Source organism: Thalassophryne amazonica, chromosome 22 (assembly GCF_902500255.1).
Source record: "Thalassophryne amazonica chromosome 22, fThaAma1.1, whole genome shotgun sequence".
Classification (NCBI taxonomy): domain Eukaryota; kingdom Metazoa; phylum Chordata; class Actinopteri; order Batrachoidiformes; family Batrachoididae; genus Thalassophryne; species Thalassophryne amazonica.
This window is the reverse complement of record NC_047124.1, coordinates 4010178-4028651: the sequence shown is the minus strand read 5'-3', so window position 1 is coordinate 4028651 and position 18474 is coordinate 4010178. Positions and strand designations below refer to the sequence as shown.

General features: G+C 40.5%; 2 protein-coding genes across 2 annotated transcripts in view; one reads left to right on the top strand and one right to left on the bottom strand.

The window, feature by feature from the left end:
- mdm2 (MDM2 proto-oncogene) overlaps positions 1-18474 on the bottom strand; it is a 387699-nt gene that overhangs the window by 284274 nt on the left and 84951 nt on the right. The gene's annotated exons all lie outside the window — the stretch shown is intronic.
- Positions 1584-15416, top strand: dclre1c (DNA cross-link repair 1C, PSO2 homolog (S. cerevisiae)). Its single transcript, XM_034163245.1, has 15 exons — positions 1584-1805; positions 3072-3123; positions 3223-3307; positions 5527-5586; positions 5766-5821; positions 6640-6741; positions 8406-8478; positions 9428-9568; positions 9660-9761; positions 9835-9971; positions 11109-11163; positions 11864-11952; positions 12721-12818; positions 12897-12989; positions 13282-15416. Exons 1-15 carry the CDS (start codon positions 1697-1699, stop codon positions 14640-14642), a joined length of 2613 nt encoding a protein of 870 aa, XP_034019136.1. The 5' UTR covers positions 1584-1696; the 3' UTR covers positions 14643-15416.

Sequence of the window (18474 nt, the reverse complement as noted above, 5' to 3'; positions counted from 1 at the left end):
AGGAAATCGGGATAAAATCCAGACAAAGATCACAAAGGTTTTGCTGGATATCTGCTGGACGCTCACATGGGTCAATAACATCAGCCACACTGAGTAGTGTGAAGTTATTAAAGGATGCAAAGGAGCCACCTACGCTTTAAGACTCATTCCCAACGTCTGCACCGAGGTTCCAAGTCACACAGAGCCGGAAAGATCCTAGAAAAGGTTCAGAACCAATGATCAGTTCTTTAATATTACGAGATGGGGCTTTCTTTGGTGTTGCAAAGCTCTGATGCTTTTGGGTCTCTGAGTTTTAACTGCTAGTCTCACAAATGTTGTCTTGAAAGACTCCTGGATTTTAACACACTAAATTATTTTACTGAACATTAATAATGATAAAAAAAAATTGAATAGAAAACATCTACTGAGCAGAAGTATTTGTGATGAAAGTGAAATACAGTCCTGCATCTGAAAAAGTGCAATATTGTTTGAAATAAACCAAAAATATTTGTTAAGAGAATATAAATTCTTGTGGGTTTTTTGTTTGTTTGTTTGTTTGTTTTAAATAAATGTCAAATTGCCTGAATAGACAATTTACAAAAGTAACTTCAGCAGGTTTCCAAAAGGCAAAAATCCAACAAAATATCACAAACAACTTAAAATGAATGATGTTTGGTAAAAGTCTGCTCACCTGTCGAGCAGATCGAGAGTCTTCTGAGCACAAAGTGCAGCCAGCTTTGAATTTCCTGAATTACAGTTTAAATAGATTAAATCTCTCATTCCAGAGCAGCTGAACAAAGAAAATGTGTTCTTGATCCATGAAAAACCCGTCAGACGTGAGAGCTGGAAGGGTCGAACGTGACGTCAGTCCTCATGTTACCATGAGTGTGAAGAGCCGCCTGTTAATCCCCCAGAAACAAATCTGTTAAAAAACCCTTCATAAAGGTTTATGTTTGAGTAGAAATGCTGCAGTCTATTTGTTTTACTGTAGAGATGCATTTCTGCACATTTCTGGTTTCTTTAAAGCGTATTTATGACGTTAATCCTACGTAGGCCCCTCGGTGCTGCTGCTTATCTCTGGATTCCAGATCCATCCCATGTTACCACTGCAGGCGAGGCCAGCACCCGTTTCCAGCTGGGCAGACTGGGACAATGCAGATGAAGTGTCTCCAAGGACAGACACAGATAGTCTGACCGGGACTCGACCCCAAGTCTACATACTGAACTACTCAACTCTTTACCTGCCTCAACACACAAAACAATGTCAGCAAGTGATGCTGGAATATGAGGAGGTCCAGCGGACGACTTTATTAACATAATTAAACAAAATCACACAAATCTTAATAAACCAGAGGAAAACATCCAATGGGTGACTGCGATCGGGTGTAATACTTCATCACGCAGAGCAACAAGAAGTAAAACAGCAAGTCAGACAAAACCAGGAGGAGCTACAGAACTGATTAAAGACAGTGACAAACCATAAACCGACAGCTTCAAGAATGAGAAACAGGATTAGGAGGCAGGATTTAGGCTGCGGTTCACACTCCGGAGCAGGAGGTGGCGCCATTGAATTTAAACGCAGTTGTCTAAATCGTCGTAAACACCAAGAAGAAGAGGAAGCATCGGGACTAACACGAACACTAACGCTGTCAAAGAGATGTTTTATCTTCTTACAGCGGCTTACCTTTTATTTTAAGAGAAGTTACCAAGCGTAACAATGAGTTCATTTGCGGGTAGAATGAAGGAGTATCCAACAATCTCTCTGGACCGTTTCGACAAGGAGAACTTACATGCCCGGGCATATTTCCTCTCCCACTGCCACAAAGGTAAGAGTATCAGCTCTGTCTCACACACGATTTCTGCTGTGCCAGACTCATTTATAAACTGCGAAAGTACGGTATAGAAGGAAGACCTCGTAATTGGATAGAAATTTTCTTAAGTGACAGGGAACAGAGAGTTTGTATGAATGGTGTGAAGTCCTCTTGGATGAAGGTCACCAGTGGTGTTCCCCAGGGATCGGTTGTAGGGCCGATATTGTTCTTGCTTTTTATTAATGATTTGCCATGTGCAATAAAGTCAAATTGTAAAATTTTCGCCGATGACACGAAGGTGTATCACTCCATCCTTTCTTTAGCTGATGGGGAAAACCTCCAGTCAGACATAGATAGTCTCATGGCTTGGTCTGAAGAATGGTTACTTGGGTTTAATGAAGGAAAATGTAAAGTTCTCCATATTGGTAGAAAAAATCCATGTTACGATTATTTTATGAATGAAAAACATTTAGAAGCGGTTTCAGAAGAAAGAGACCGAGGAGTGTTGATTTCTAAGGACTTTTCCCGCCACACTGCTCTTTTGGCAGCTAAGGCCAATAGAATTCTTGGGATGATAAAAGGGGCCTTTTTGTTTATTGACAAAGACTCCTTTCTTCTTTTATACAAAACGTTTGTTCGTCCTCACCTTGAATATTGTGTGCAGGCATGGTCACCATATTTGCAGAAAGACAAAAATATTTTAGAGAAAGTACAGAGAAGGGCCACCAAGTTGGTTCCAGAATTTAAAAATTTGTCTTATGAGGATAGGCTCTTGCAACTTGGTCTCACAAGTCTTGAAGACAGACGAACTCGAGGTGATTTGATTGAAATATACAAAATTTTGCATGGCTTTGAGAATGTTGACCCCACTGTATTTTTTTAATTGAGAAGGTATACTGGCCTTAGAGGTCATGGATTGTGCGTGGAAGTTAATAGATCTAGATTAAATGTGAGGAAAGAATTCTTTAGTAACCGAGCAGTAAAGATCTGGAATAGTTTACCACCTGAAGTGGTCTTATCCTCAAGTACAGATATTTTGAAAGCAAATTATGATCTGTATTATAGTATAATGAATACCACCAGATTTTAATTGTTAATAGCTGTTTTTATTGAATGTTATGATTTGTTATGATGTCATTATATGCAAACATGTATACAAATATTTTACACAATAAAATGAATTCTGTACCCCGTCTGTCGCACATTGGATCTCTGCTGTAGTTTATTAACATTAACAACAAAGCCGGTGTTTCCAGATTCAGACACGTTTGTTTATTGCAGATCACATGAAGGGACTGAAAGGACCGGTGCTGAAGAGAAAACTACAAACCAGGTGAAGCAGGAACTCTGAACGGTGCCACTGCTGCAGGTGAACTTTGAACCCTCAGAGTTGTGGTTTAGTGTTGATGTGTTTTCGGTTTCCTGTCTGCAGTCGGGCGGTCCGGTTGTACTGTTCCTTTGTGACCAGAGAGCTCCTGCTCAGTAACCCCAAGTACGTTTTCTGGGAAGAATACACAGTAAGTGGATTCCTGCCGACCTGTTCCCAGCACTACACTGATCCCGTGTCCACAGTTTGGTGTTGGATTGAGCTCCATGTTGTGGATCGGGATCCTCTTTCTCTGTGATATGTTTTGTTTATGATTGGATTTGGAACATGCCCCAGTGGTGAGCAGTTTAGGGGTTCAGTTTCTTTGTGTTGACAAGCAGAGTTGTAGTCACTGTTCGAGGTCAGACGTTTTAGTCGTCATTGAGTCATATTCTGTCAATTACTAACAGCTAAGTTGCCCATCAGAGCAGAGACACGGCTGTAAGGTGATCTTTGACAGTCCGTCTCATTTTCACCAGAAATTAACTTCTCAAATGAATATAAAGTCGAGACTTTGCCACCATCTAGTGGGCAGTGTGAGCATTTCAGGGCTTCTATACATTTCCTGCTTGTGAAACCCAAACTTCAGTTAAAAAAAAAAAAAAAATATCAGAGATGGTTTTATTTATTTATTTGGTCACACAGAGCTTTGACCTCCCAGTATTAATGTATAAAAAATTAGATTTTGAGAGTTTACACCCAAGTTTTAAGATGCCAAAGTTTGCTGGAAGGATGGAATTTCTCCTGACAAGCGTGACTTGCAGTGGTAAATAATTATATATGAACTGTTTTAATATGTTTCACTGTTACCATATTTTCTGATACTCTACTGTTGAATGGATGAAGCATTTCAAACACGTAAAAACAAAAATTTTATACATATATTATTAGCAAAAGGATATAATTGGCTTCCTGTTAATTCTAGAATAGAATTTAAAATTCTTCTTCTTACTTATAAGGTTTTGAATAATCAGGTCCCATCTTATCTTAGGGACCTCATAGTACCATATCACCCCAATAGAGTGCTTCGCTCTCAGACTGCAGGCTTACTTGTAGTTCCTAGGGTTTGTAAGAGTAGAATGGGAGGCAGAGCCTTCAGCTTTCAGGCTCCTCTCCTGTGGAACCAGCTCCCAATTCGGATCAGGGAGACAGACACCCTCTCTACTTTTAAGATTAGGCTTAAAACTTTCCTTTTTGCTAAAGCTTATAGTTAGGGCTGGATCAGGTGACCCTGAACCATCCCTTAGTTATGCTGCTATAGACGTAGACTGCTGGGGGGTTCCCATGATGCACTGTTTCTTTCTCTTTTTGCTCTGTATGCACCACTCTGCATTTAATCATTAGTGATTGATCTCTGCTCCCCTCCACAGCATGTCTTTTTCCTGGTTCTCTCCCTCAGCCCCAACCAGTTCCAGCAGAAGACTGCCCCTCCCTGAGCCTGGTTCTGCTGGAGGTTTCTTCCTGTTAAAAGGGAGTTTTTCCTTCCCACTGTTGCCAAGTGCTTGCTCACAGGGGGTCGTTTTGACTGTTGGGGTTTCTCTGTAATTATTGTATGGCCTTGCCTTACAATATAAAGCACCTTGGGGCAACTGTTTGTTGTGATTTGGCGCTATATAAATAAATTTGATTTGATAATGTATTTTCCAGAGTGTAAGTTGCACCTTTTTCTGTATTTTCAGCTCTTTAATTTACGATTTTTGTGTGTTGTTGAAGGGTATTTTTTGTTTTCTTCACTTATTTTTTATTATTGCAGTTTATTTTGTCTAGTGATTTGATACCTTGGAAAGTGAATAGTTTTTTATTTAAATTATTAATAACAAAAGCATGAATTTTCAGTGTATATGTCACATTGGAGTATAAGTCACATGACCTCCCAAACTAGGAAACAAAAGGCGACTTATACTCCAGAAAATACAATGATAGAAGTAACAATACAAAAAGTACTGACTTAAATGTTAGAAATTAGATGCTAAGAAGTTTTCAGTCGTCTATTCCTGCCTTTTTTTCCACCGATTTATCATCACTCCTTCACCATTTAAAACCCAAACAATATGAATATCGTTCCTTTATACAACCTCATACAATAAAACCTTAAACATTTGTCCCACTTTAAAAGTAATAGTTAATTAAAAATACTGACAATATTTGTACAGGTAAATTTGGACCTTTTGGGTGCGAGCTCTCTGAATTTACACACAAACTGTGGACGAAGCTTTGGGAAGTTTGTCCTCTTTAATGGACCACGTTGGAATTAAGCGCACGCTTTTACCTTAGTGTTGGTTATCGCTTCCCGCTGTTTAAAGTGGCTCCTTTTGGAAGTTGCAGCATTGTTACGTCGGTGTTCATTTCTTATTCGATGACCTCGTTTAGGTCCCGTTGGAGCTGGAGAGTCCCACGCTGATCCCCCTGGTGGACGAAGCTTCCGGAGAGGTACGAACTGAAGATTCCCAAACCTTCTTCTGTCCATCCTGTTCCATTGGGGGAGGAGGGGGTGGGGCATGTGCTATCCCAGCATGCACTTTGTTTATGAGTTAATAATTACACAGTGACCCAAATGATGCAGTTCTTCAGTTTTAAATATTTACTTTTTTCCTCTCATGTGTGCACAGAAAGAAGACGTGCTGGTGACGCTGTTGGCTGCAGGTCACTGTCCCGGCTCGGTCATGTGAGTCAAATGTTTTGAGTTTTCTTTGTTTTTCCCGCATGTTGCCAAATCACATGAGGAATACATCTGTTTGGATTTCTAACAAAAGATTTTGGTTAATAAACTGTTGAAAGAATAAAGGTGGCTGATACGCCAGTGCCACTTCTCGCACTTCCTGCTAGTTTACCGTATTTTACGGATTATAAATTGGTTAAAAAGTGACATACTCCATAAAATGTACTTTGTTGTATTTTGCTTGACACGTTAAGGATGTTATTTGCACTTTCATGCCTTCACAAAAATAAAGCGACTAAGAATTTGGAAATATATTGTCATAAAAACGGTACCTCAGAATGAGGAAACTTAATTTTTTTTAATTTCCTGCCTTCATTCTGATCATACACTGCCTTTTAAAAAAAAAAAAAAATAATAATAATTTTTAAACTGGCCACAGTATTTCAGCACATTTTCTGAAAAATCCATTAATTAGTGTAAACAGTTCCTGGCTCCGCCCCTTCATCATAAGCTGTTTGACTGAACTGTGTCAGTGTTTTTGGTGATAATCAGATTTGATTAGACTTTTAAAAAAGTACATATACAGTGTAACAGAGATAAATGCTGCCACTTATTTCCATTGTAACAACCCCTTACACACACACACACACGCACATACACACACAACACCAAAAACTCTGTGACCACACGTGTACATGTCAGACAAAATATTATTAGTAAACACGCAAAAATATACAACCAACTCAGGCCTGTTAACCTGAAGAAATGAAGCAAAATAAAATAATTGAATATCTGCATTTGAATTTTTTATTTTTTTTTAATAGGTTTCTCTTTGAGGGTTCCCATGGAAATGTGTTGTACACGGGAGACTTCCGTCTTGCCACGGGAGATGCAGTGCGGATTGAAGCTCTACACTCTGGCAGCAGGTTGTTTCCACATTTCTTTTGTTTTGTGAGATGATGTCTGTGTGAGTGGCATGTGGAGCCCTCTAGTGGATTCTATCAGAACCACACACGCTGAGTCTTACGGACACACGGTGACTTACAGGACAGAGATCAGCAGGTTTCTTTAGGGCCCCTTCACACAATTGAAGCCAACTAGCGCACGAAGGAGGAATTGCACGCCATTCGTGAAAAAACGGAGCTGCCTCTAATGCTTCGTACACGTGTGGCTACAATTATTCGTGCACACCAGCAGCTGAAAGACAGAGTGTGCCCTGTGAGAGCCCATTTGATCCCTCTCGCGGCAGGTGTCGACCAAATTCCAGGTGACACATACGAACTTCCATCACCGCTCGCTTGACACTTAGAAAATATGCGGCCATTCGTGCTATCAGCACGAAAATAGTGAGCAGACGATCACTTTTCAGCTGAATGTGAAATTTTTTTAAGTGTCCCACGAGTGTGGCATTGCAAAAAAGCAACACATGACGTGCTAGAGTGTCAGCTCCCCCCGCAACACGTGTCGTGCCGGGGGGGCACTTCCATGAACTGCTGATTTGGATGTACAGATGGGGAGTGGCCAGCCACGTCAGAGCGCACACAGCACAGCGAGCCGCCTCCCAGCTGCTGACTAGAGACTCACTGACAGCTACAAATGAATGATGGCTCAGTGCACACGACGTGTCACATTAAAAATACAGAGACCACAGCTAGGACAAGTATATTAATAAGTACAACACTACCTACATACACAATTACATAACAAAATAACAACAAAAAAAATCACATAACACAGAAACAGAGTGACACGTTGGTGTGTGTGGATGGACAGGGGGCGTGGCCGCCGATAGCAGCAGCAGCTGTTGAGATCTCCATTTCTGGATGACCCAGCTGGGGAACACGTACTGTGTTTTGACGGACATGACCTAACAACTGTCCACTGTGATGCGCGTCTGCTTGCTGTCCTCACATGGACATACATTAAAAACGTATATTGCTGCTGTGACAGGCTGCAGCGAGTGAGCGCACGGTGTGCACATTGACAGGCTGCCCCACGTGAAACAGACCATCAGATCATAACATGCAGCGGGCGATCTGAACGTCATCCACATGAGCTCTGTTCCACATGACGCAGTGTCTGTCCTGCAGCGTGCTGTCCACAGGACATGCGTGTCAGGCTGGACACGCTAGGCCAGCAAATGTGGACGTGATAAGAGTGCACTGCTTCATTCACGTCATGTCATGACTGTACGTTTGTAACCATGGGTCATCTACAGAGGAAAAGACGGTTCATACTTGTATTGACCGCTCAATAAGAGGGATTCAATAAAATGCAGTGTTTTTTTTATGGGGTGTGGTTTTATTTTTTTTCCTCCACAGCAGAGGCGCGATGTGGTGCACCATGTTCCAGCTGGGGTTTTTTTTCCTTCCACAACAGGGGCAGTTCCGATGCTTTTTTGTCATAATTAAAGACTTCCTCTTCGTCTGCATTGTCTGATTTCTCTTTCTTTTTTTTGAAAACCAGTTAACAGTTAATTTTTGTGAACATCAAGAGAGCTGCTACAAACACAACCTGTCCAACAGAAGGAAGATTAACTGATTGATTGATTGATTAATTGCTAACTATTGATCTGACGTTGTGTTGACAGAGTCAAAGACATTCGGAGCGTGTACTTGGACTCCACCTTCTACGACCCGCGCTTCTATCAGATTCCATCCCGGGTAAAAAATTTCCGTTTCATATCAAATGGTTTGTTTTTGGTTCTAGAAAACGACAGACGTTTGGATTCTGCTTGTGGCGGGAATGTTGTCAGTAAGCGATGAACTTTATGACGGGAACTGTAATTATGAAGTCATGCAGTGATTTGATGTTTTTCTTCTCTGTGTGGTTCCATAAAGGACCAAAGTTTTACTATTTAGAGCAGGGGTGGCCAAGTTTGGTCCTCGAGAGCCACCTTCCTGACACTCTTAGTTGTCTCTCTGCTCCAACACACCTGAATCCAATGAAAGACTTGTTACCAGACTTTTAATGAGCCTTTCATTGGATTCAGGTATGTTGGAGCAGGGGGACAACTACGAGTGTCAGGAAGGTGGCTCTCGAGGACCGAACTTGGCCACCCCTGAATTAGAGCAATTAAAATTATTATAATGGTAAATATCTGGTTTAACATCAGCACAGCAACAGTTGCTGTGGGCGTGAAAATGTTAAGGTTTCTGGTCGCTAAGGATGTGGTCGTCTTGTTTCGGATAGAATTTTATAATTCATCACCTGGTGGAAACCCAACCATTGACCTTATGATCTTGACCTCCGGCTAACAATTCAGGAATCCGTTTACACTTGTGTGAAGTTTGATCCAGATCAGATTTAAAGTCAAATCCATTGACCTTCATGACCGTGACCTTTGCCAAAATTAGCTCTTTAATGCCAATTCTGAGGTCAACCTTCAACCACATACAGAGTTTGGTAGAAATCAACCAGACAGGCATGACTTTGACCCCAGTGGTTGACCTTTGACAATTTGACCATACCTGAGAAATTTCAAGACCCACCTCCAGCTATGTGCCAAATTTGGTGGAAGTCAGAGTGAAAATCAAAGTCTTTGACATCATTGACCTTTGACAAAGTGGTGTTTGAGATCCGTTTGGGAGGATGATGGTTGTGTGTGTGCAGGAGGCGTGTCTGAGCGGGATCTCAGACCTGGTCAGGAGCTGGATCAGGCAGAGTTCTTACCACGTGGTCTGGCTCAACTGTAAAGCGGCATACGGCTACGAGTATCTGTTCACCAACCTGGGAGAAGAGTTCAACACTCAGGTGAGACACGGGCGGTGTTCCAGCCCAGTACAGGTCCAGGTCCAGATGTGGTGCACCACAAGCTCCCGTATGTTTCTGTTCTTAACCACAGATCCACATCAACAGTCTGAACATGTTCAAGAAGATGCCAGAGATCCTGAGCTATGTGACGACCGACCGCAGGACGCAGATCCACGCGTGCCGCCACCCAAAGGTTCCCACGTGAACGTGAGCCAGCAGCAGGTGTTTGGTCTTTATCTGATCCGAGCTCTTCTCTGCGTCCACAGGACGAGGAGTACTTACAAGGGAATCGGCTTCCCTGCGGCTGCACGGCGTCTGATGGGATGCCGCTTCAAATCATCAGCATCAAACCGTCCACCATGTGGTTTGGGGAAAGAACCAAGAAAACCAAAGTTATAATAAAGTGAGAACCTTCTGGCACCGGACCGAATGAAGGAGGGTTCTGTTCTTAAAGACGCTTCTGTGATCACTCACATCTTGGAGTCATTTTTGATCAGGATATGTCATTCAAAGCGCATATTAAACAAATATGTAGGACTGCTTTATATGTAGGACTGCTTTTTTGCATTTACGCAATATCTCTAAAATCAGAAAGGTCTTGTCTCAGAGTGATGCTGAAAAACTAATTCATGCATTTATTTCCTCTAGGCTGGACTATTGTAATTCATTATTATCAGGTTGTCCTAAAAGTTCCCTAAAAAGCCTTCAGTTAATTCAAAATGCTGCAGCTAGAGTACTGACGGGGACTAGAAGGAGAGAGCATATCTCACCCATATTGGCCTCTCTTCATTGGCTTCCTGTTAATTCTAGAATAGAATTTAAAATTCTTCTTCTTACTTATAAGGTTTTGAATAATCAGGTCCCATCTTATCTTAGGGACCTCGTAGTACCATATCACCCCAATAGAGCGCTTCGCTCTCAGACTGCAGGCTTACTTGTAGTTCCTAGGGTTTGTAAGAGTAGAATGGGAGGCAGAGCCTTCAGCTTTCAGGCTCCTCTCCTGTGGAACCAGCTCCCAATTCAGATCAGGGAGACAGACACCCTCTCTACTTTAAGATTAGGCTTAAAACTTTCCTTTTTGCTAAAGCTTATAGTTAGGGCTGGATCAGGTGACCCTGAACCATCCCTTAGTTATGCTGCTATAGACGTAGACTGCTGGGGGGTTCCCATGATGCACTGTTTCTTTCTCTTTTTGCTCTGTATGCACCACTCTGCATTTAATCATTAGTGATCGATCTCTGCTCCCCTCCACAGCATGTCTTTTTCCTGGTTCTCTCCCTCAGCCCCAACCAGTCCCAGCAGAAGACTGCCCCTCCCTGAGCCTGGTTCTGCTGGAGGTTTCTTCCTGTTAAAAGGGAGTTTTTCCTTCCCACTGTAGCCAAGTGCTTGCTCACAGGGGGTCGTTTTTGACCGTTGGGGTTTTACATAATTATTGTATGGCCTTGCCTTACAGTATAAAGCGCCTTGGGGCAACTGTTTGTTGTGATTTGGCGCTATATAGGAAAATTGATTGATTGATTGATTTGGTCTCTTTGTTCAGAACAGGAACCAGTTCCTTCAGAGCCTGTTTCAGCTTCCACTCGTCCTACTCAGAGGTACTTTTTTTTTTTTAAAGAACATTACTGTGGGATTAAATTTGGGACTTTGTTTGTTTGTATGAAAAAACTGAAGTGCAAGGTTTTAAAGAAAAAAAGTAAAAATAAATTGAACTTACAAATTTATTTTGCACTTTCAAGAAATCCAACAGGGCAGCACGCTGGCTTAGCGGTTAGCACACAATCTGATTGAGAAAGAAGAAAACAGTGGATTTAAATTCTAAATTCTTTGACATACGCGTAAAATCAACAGTAAAGTGTCTGGATGGTAGTTTGAACCCACTTCTTGTTTTGTGCCGCTGTTCGACTGCACAAACGGCATCATTTGTTTTCCGGTTCGTCATCGACACGCTGTAGCCGGACCGTTAATAACATTTAGCCGCTAGCCGACGGACTGTAAAAGCTGCTGACATTTACTGAAGCAGCTTGGACGCACGCTGATGTTACTCAGAATCAGCGCGAGTTCACTTAGGATAAAAATATTTGTGATGGTGAGCCAGCGTCATTATACAATTAAACATAATTCAATTTAATGAGTGCCAAATATATTTTCATATTTTCTGTGAGTCTGATGTTATTTAGCAAATCTGAAATTATTTTTCTGTCGTCTTGACACTTTACATCACAATCAGTTTTTTTTTTCCCTCGGATGAGACAATAAAAGAAAAGATGTACTTTTACTGTTTTTCTGTGTTTTCAGATTAAGGACTTCCTGTCGTACCTCCAGCCGGCCAACATCTTCCCCAGTGTCATTCCTATTGGTCAGACTCTGACTGAGGTCACCAAGATGTGGGTGGAGTTTGTATCTCTGTCCTTAATTTATAAAACATTTGTTTAAATACAGCATGTAATTAAATTTTTTTTTATTCCAGTGCTGCAGCCACCTCAACATTTTTGTTCTTAACTCAGAAAATTCAAATCCGGTGTAATTCCCGCAGTTAGTGGATTAGCGTGGATTAGCACATTAGCTAACGCACATAATTCTCGTCACTTTCACTTCAATTTCCCAAAAAGTGTAATAAATCTTTTAATGCTGCAACATAAGTAAACAATGTTTAAAAACAAACAACAAAGTTAGCTATACACAAATGGCATCATCTGCGTTTATTTTATTTATTAGTTTTTAATAAAATCAGGATTATTTAAATATGAAAAGTTCTAAAAGCAGACAGATAATATTTGTGGTCAGTTGTAAAACAAGACAACAAATTCAAATTATTATTTCCATCATTCTTGGAATGAACTAGCCAGCTAGTTAGCTTGCTAGGCTAGCTCAGTCGCTATAGAGTCATTGCCAAGATCAGCTGGATAACCGGTTTAAATTCAGGATCAGATAATGTAGTCTGATAATGTTTCCACTAGATTTTTCTAACTTTTCAATAAACTAGAGAAGCACTTGTCACTTGTAGTCTTCAGCCAAGATCCAAAACTTTGTTCTAATTCAGGTCCATATTTTACAACTTTTGCGTAATCATGCCAGCAGACAAGATGAAAACCTGAAAAAAAAATTGCCTCTAGATCAGATAAAACTGTTGGTGTTGCTGTCACACTGTTTAGGCTAAAGCAGATGTGCAGGAACCAATCAGAACAGGCCGTGCTGACGTACAGACCTCTGGGAGTCCTCAAACGCACCAGACCGGAGCGGCCGACGTGCGGTGAGACGTGACGGCGGTTTACTATCTGAAGCTTCCCTGTGGGTCTGTAAGAAGAGTTTTGGTTTTTGTCTTCTGCAGATTCTGACAGTGACAATGGGCTCTTTGAGGGTTTGGACCTGGTACCGGTCAGGAAGAAGACAATGGTTCTGAACCCAGGTGCAGAAAATCAAGGTGCAGAATTTGACTTTTACCTCCACTGAGGGTGTTTTGACTTCAGGCTGAAGTTAGTGAGACTTTTCAAGCAGGACTGCGCTGAAGTGTCCTTGAGCAATACCCTGATCCACAAACAGGTCCAGTTTCTAAGATGGGTAAAGTTGACTTGGGTTAAACGGGAACTGGAGCCAAAACTGTTTGCACTCTAACGAGGACAAAATGATCACATTTTAAACTTCATGGCTGCAGTTTTAGAGCTCAGTTAGTTGATACTTTTTGAAGCAAATCATTTTTAATGTGTCTGTTGTAGTGAAACCTCAGAGTCCTCAAAGAACAGCACCCCCTGTGCCTGTGGAGGTGTCATTATCGCTGACTGCCACCGTCTCACAATCCGTCACCCACAATTATGTGGACTGCACAGAGTCCAATGATGAAGCGGACACTGATGATGAGGATCAGCAGCAGGAAGACAAGGAAGGAACAGGTGATAGTGAGAGAACAAGAGAAGAAGGAACCAAAGATTCTCTAAATGTGCCGAAATGGGAAGACTTCTTCACCACGGAGGTCCTGACAGACAGCCAGAACAGCCAATCACTGTCCTGCAGGTCTCATACAAGTACTTCTCCCTCTAGATTGACAGGTTCCCAGACACCCGAACTGTTCAGCGACACGGAGACCAATGAAGAAGAAACTTCCAACTGTGAAGAAAAAATTAGTCTGAGCATCTCTGCTTCTTCATCCAATCATTCCTCCCTTAACCAGTACTCAGATTTATCAGATACTTTAATTCTTCACCGAGAGCATCAAGGAGATATGAGGACCAACACTGAGCTTCAGGAGAAGAACGACAGCCAGAACTTCCAATCAGATGAGAGGCGGTGGGATCACAGAGATATGAGGACCAACACTGAGCTTCAGGAGAAGAACAACATACAGAACCTCCAATCAGAAAAGAGACACTGGGATCATGGAGACTTGAGGACCAACACTGAGCTTCAGGAGAAGAACGACAGCCAGAACTTCCAATCAGATGAGAGGCGGTGGGATCACAGAGATATGAGGACCAACACTGAGCTTCAGGAGAAGAACGACAGCCAGAACTTCCAATCAGATGAGAAGCGGTGGGATCACAGAGATATGAGGACCAACACTGAGCTTCAGGAGAAGAACAACATACAGAACCTCCAATCAGAAAAGAGACATTGGGATCATGGAGACTTGAGGACCAACACTGAGCTTCAGGAGAAGAACGACAGCCAGAACTTCCAATCAGATGAGAGGCGGTGGGATCACAGAGATATGAGGACCAACACTGAGCTTCAGGAGAAGAACAACATACAGAACCTCCAATCAGAAAAGAGACAGTGGGATCATGGAGACTTGAGGACCAACGGTGAGCTTCAGGAGAAGAATGACAGCCAGAACTTCCAATCAGATGAGAGGCGATGGGATCATGGAGACTTGAGGACCAACACTGAGAAGAACAGCAACACTCAGAACCTCCAGTTAGATCAGGGGGGGCTCTCGGCATCACAGGGGTCGTCAGACTTTGACGTTCCCTGCACACCAGAGTCAAAGGTGCCGCGACCTGACGAACTGGCGCAGCTGTATAGGAAGTTGGCTTCAGGAGAGGATTTAAGGATCGGAACAGAAAGTCGAGGTGCCACCTGACGGCACTGAACATCGTTTATGGTGAGCAACGTTTAATTTGTAATTAGTCACACCCCCTCGGGTCAGTAATGGGAACAGTGTCCTCGTGACACAAACAGACGCCCTGATGTACTTCCAGACTGAGTGTCAAGTCCACATGTATTTGGACAGTGACAGGTTTGTACTTTAGCTTCTGCAGTGAAGCAGTGAAGATGGATTCAAGGAGTTTAAATTTTAAAAAATTCACGTCGACAAAGAACCGCTCCGAGTGCAGATGTGATGAACGCACCTGTGTGTGTGTATGTGTGTGTGTGTACTTTCTCTGTTGACAGTTTGTGGTTTGTTCTGTAAAATGGGATCAGCTGTTTCTCGTTGCTCGTTTCTCTTATTTTCTTGTGCATATTTTAAAATGAGGTCATTATTGATTTATATTTTAGTTTTATTCAATTTGAACTCCCAGATACAAAAGTCTATATTTTGGTTTGGAATCTAAATATTCTGCAGTAGTTTAAGTTTTATTGAAATGTAATAAAGTATTAAATTCAGAAACAGTTTCCTTTGTTGATTTAAGAAATTGTCCAAAAACTGCAAATTTTTGCAAATTGTCAGTTATTTCACGATGCACATATCCAGTGTAATGACAAATGGTATCAATAAATTATAAAGTTGAAGTAAATGTAGTCACATGTTGAGAAACTATGTTTATACAATTTCACTTTGTTTTATTCTGTTAAATGTACAAATATAATAAAGGTGGGACAATTTAAATGTTAATTTTCATGTTTTCATTTCCATATATTGCTTTCAAGATGGGAATTAATGAGAACCCCTTAATGTTCACATTCAAACAGGATTGATCATGTTTATGCATTAAATGAATTATTAGCATTGATAAAACTGTTTAAGGGTACAATTTCTTAACATTGTTAATTAAAACAATTATAGAAGATGGCAGTGATGTTAGAATGACAAGAAACGATATAAAGATATATAAAGATATAAAGAAGTACTTTGTTGTTTTTAAATAGAAAATACAAGTAAACTTCAAATTTTGACACCGGTTTAAACTTGTACACCATCTAACTGACATTTGAGACAGAAGGAAGAAAGCATGTCCAAAACTGGAACAGACTAAATTATTACACGATTTTTACAAAAATAAATAAGTAAATAAATAAACAACAGTAACAACACCGTCAACAAAAATATTCAAACATGAGTAAATGACACCGAACGAGATGTTATGGTGATGACAGATGTGTGAATAATCAAAGTACTCCTACGCCATCTGCCATGAGGACCCCAAGAACCAAGGGGTGTCGCCATTTTGAATGGTCACATGATGTAATCTAAAATAGCGTGGGAGAAGAATTGTTTTGGTCACGGCAATGTCACTTAGGGTTTGCTTCCACGTCAGATCAGTCACCAGCACAATATGCGGCTGTTGACGTGTTTTACCTTAGAGATACATTGTGTATTTGGGAGTGGTATTGCTCTTGACTTCCAGATTTAAGAAATTATTTGTATGAATCGATATTATAAGAACCAAGTGGCCTCTGTGTGTGTGTGTGTGGTTTCAATCACGCAAAAACCGGGGAGAGCTGACATTTTCAGTTTGGTATACTTATGTATTTTTGGTCAAGGATGAACACTGAAAGTTGTTAGGACAAATATTTTGGAGAAATTAGTGATTTTAGCTAACCAATAAACAATGGATACCATGGGAGTACGGGATTTGGGGGTTTTAAATGTTCTTGTGGTTCATGTTAGTTTAACAGCATTGTTAGCGTTACTGATTTATTGTGTTGTAGTCAGTTTAGTTAAGTATTATGTTCCCAATACCATGACTGACGTGTAGTGTTTTTAATGTCTTCTGCCACGTCTGTTTATCAAACTAAAGGCACCTGTTTATGGCAGAATGCAGAAAAGACAAACAGCTGAGCATGTGTGTGCACAATTTTCATCACGCACAAACAGGAGAGAGCTGACATTTGCCGTGTGGTATGCTTATGTGTTTTGGGTCAAGAATGAACAGTGCCAAAACCAAACATTGACAGGAGTGATATTTTTAGAGAAGCTACATATATTAGCTAACAACACTGAACAATGGACATGGATATTTACATTCTGGACTCACATGCCAATCCAGCAGGGGCCGGTAAATCATCTATATATTAAAACTGCGTGATTTTATTTAGTAAGTTCAATGTAAGTACATAAAATAATTGTAAATACCTTAAATATACATGAATGTCACAAGAAAGTGAAAACACTTATTTTCATTTGTGGTCCATTTTGAAATGACAAAATAGAAGTAAAAATGAAATAATAATAATAATAGTAATACTGATAGTAATATTAATAATGATAATAGTGCCTATATATTATTTTAAAATTAAAAGATGTGTGTTATATTTTCACTTTGTAAAAATGACAGAGTTGACAATCTACATAAACTATCCAGATAAATTTGGTTTATAAATCAGAACCATAAATCTTTGCTTTGCTTGCCATGACTTCTGCCTCACTCCTGGACCATTGTATGTTGAAAATAAAAGACTTTTGTGTTTGTTGTTTTTTTTGTAGCAGCCTAGCTGCCAGGCCCCTTCTGCTGGGGTAGAGTTGAGCTCAGCTCCTCACAGCTGCCTGACGTAGCAGACAGGAACCAACATGTATGATTTTAAGGTTTACAAATGTTTTTGACCATTACTAACTGCCAGCAAAAAACGTTAGCGGACTAACTTAGCAAAACTACATTTAGTGGACGCTAATTGATCCCCTGATGGTTTTTGAAGTTAGTTGAAAAGCTAATTTGCTAACAAAAAAGTTAGCTTCGCTAATTAGCGGATTAGCAGAACTGTGCCCACCACTGCATACTGGCTCAGTGGGTAAAATATGGAAATAAATTTCATTTATATTGCTATCGTGTGCAGGATAAGTCCTTGTTAAGTATTTTAAGTTTTTTTTTTTTTTTTATAAATTATACTTATACACGTCCTGTTTGATAATTCCATATGAAGGAAGTATAACTGAATCAAGTTGTTTGAAGAAATTTCAGTATATTCTGAAATATTGCTGTGTTTGAAACCGCGTTTGCGACTGGTTAGACGTGACTAATGTTGAAAATGCGTCTTTAAAATGAAATTTTAACAGAACATTACATTGCTATAAAAATGTTTGACAATTTCATTTAGCCCAACACATAATGTTAGCCTAGCTCCACCGTGACAGGCTAAGTATTTGATCCATATTTGTCTCCGAGGTAATCTCATGAGCACGCTTTTTCTGGAAGTAGGGATTTTTTTTTTAATGTCTGGTCTTTCAGAGTTTCCAAGGGTTCCGAATGCAACGTAAATATAGAATTGAGGATTTCTACACGCCATTTTCTGTGGCTGTATGTTGCGCTGCCCCCAGTGGTGAATAAAAGGTGGGTAGACATTTTATATTTTTGGGTACTCGCAGTAATAAATGTAAGAATTTAGTTTGAAGGATGAAATCAGATCTGCTGTTACACCACCAGATGTTTAAATCTACTATGACAGATATATTTTTGTTTTGTTTTGGTTACGCTGCCCTTTGCTAATAATTAGCACATAGTGAGCTTGCAAACAATTGTTTGGAGCCGTCGGCTGTGTGTGCAATATCCATTAAGCTGAAACACAGTTACTGTCTTAACTAATGTTTAAATACACTTTGATTATTAACACTAAATATTCATGATTAGCTTCACGTTAGCATCTGCACACTGCTAATGTGTAAAAATTATGATCAGTCCTTGTTCTTCTTTGCTGACACCAACCAAACGTGTTGCATTATAATTTCAGATTCTGCACAAAATATTCATAAGCACTAA

Bases quoted from the DNA above. Each gene is read 5' to 3' on its own strand.
- dclre1c (XM_034163245.1), top strand. From the start codon at position 1,697: ATGAGTTCATTTGCGGGTAGAATGAAGGAGTATCCAACAATCTCTCTG. The intron at 3,124-3,222 runs GTGAAGCAGGAA...TCCTGTCTGCAG, and splicing joins AAGAGAAAACTACAAACCAG to TCGGGCGGTCCGGTTGTACT. The intron at 11,164-11,863 runs GTACTTTTTTTT...CTGTGTTTTCAG, and splicing joins TCCACTCGTCCTACTCAGAG to ATTAAGGACTTCCTGTCGTA.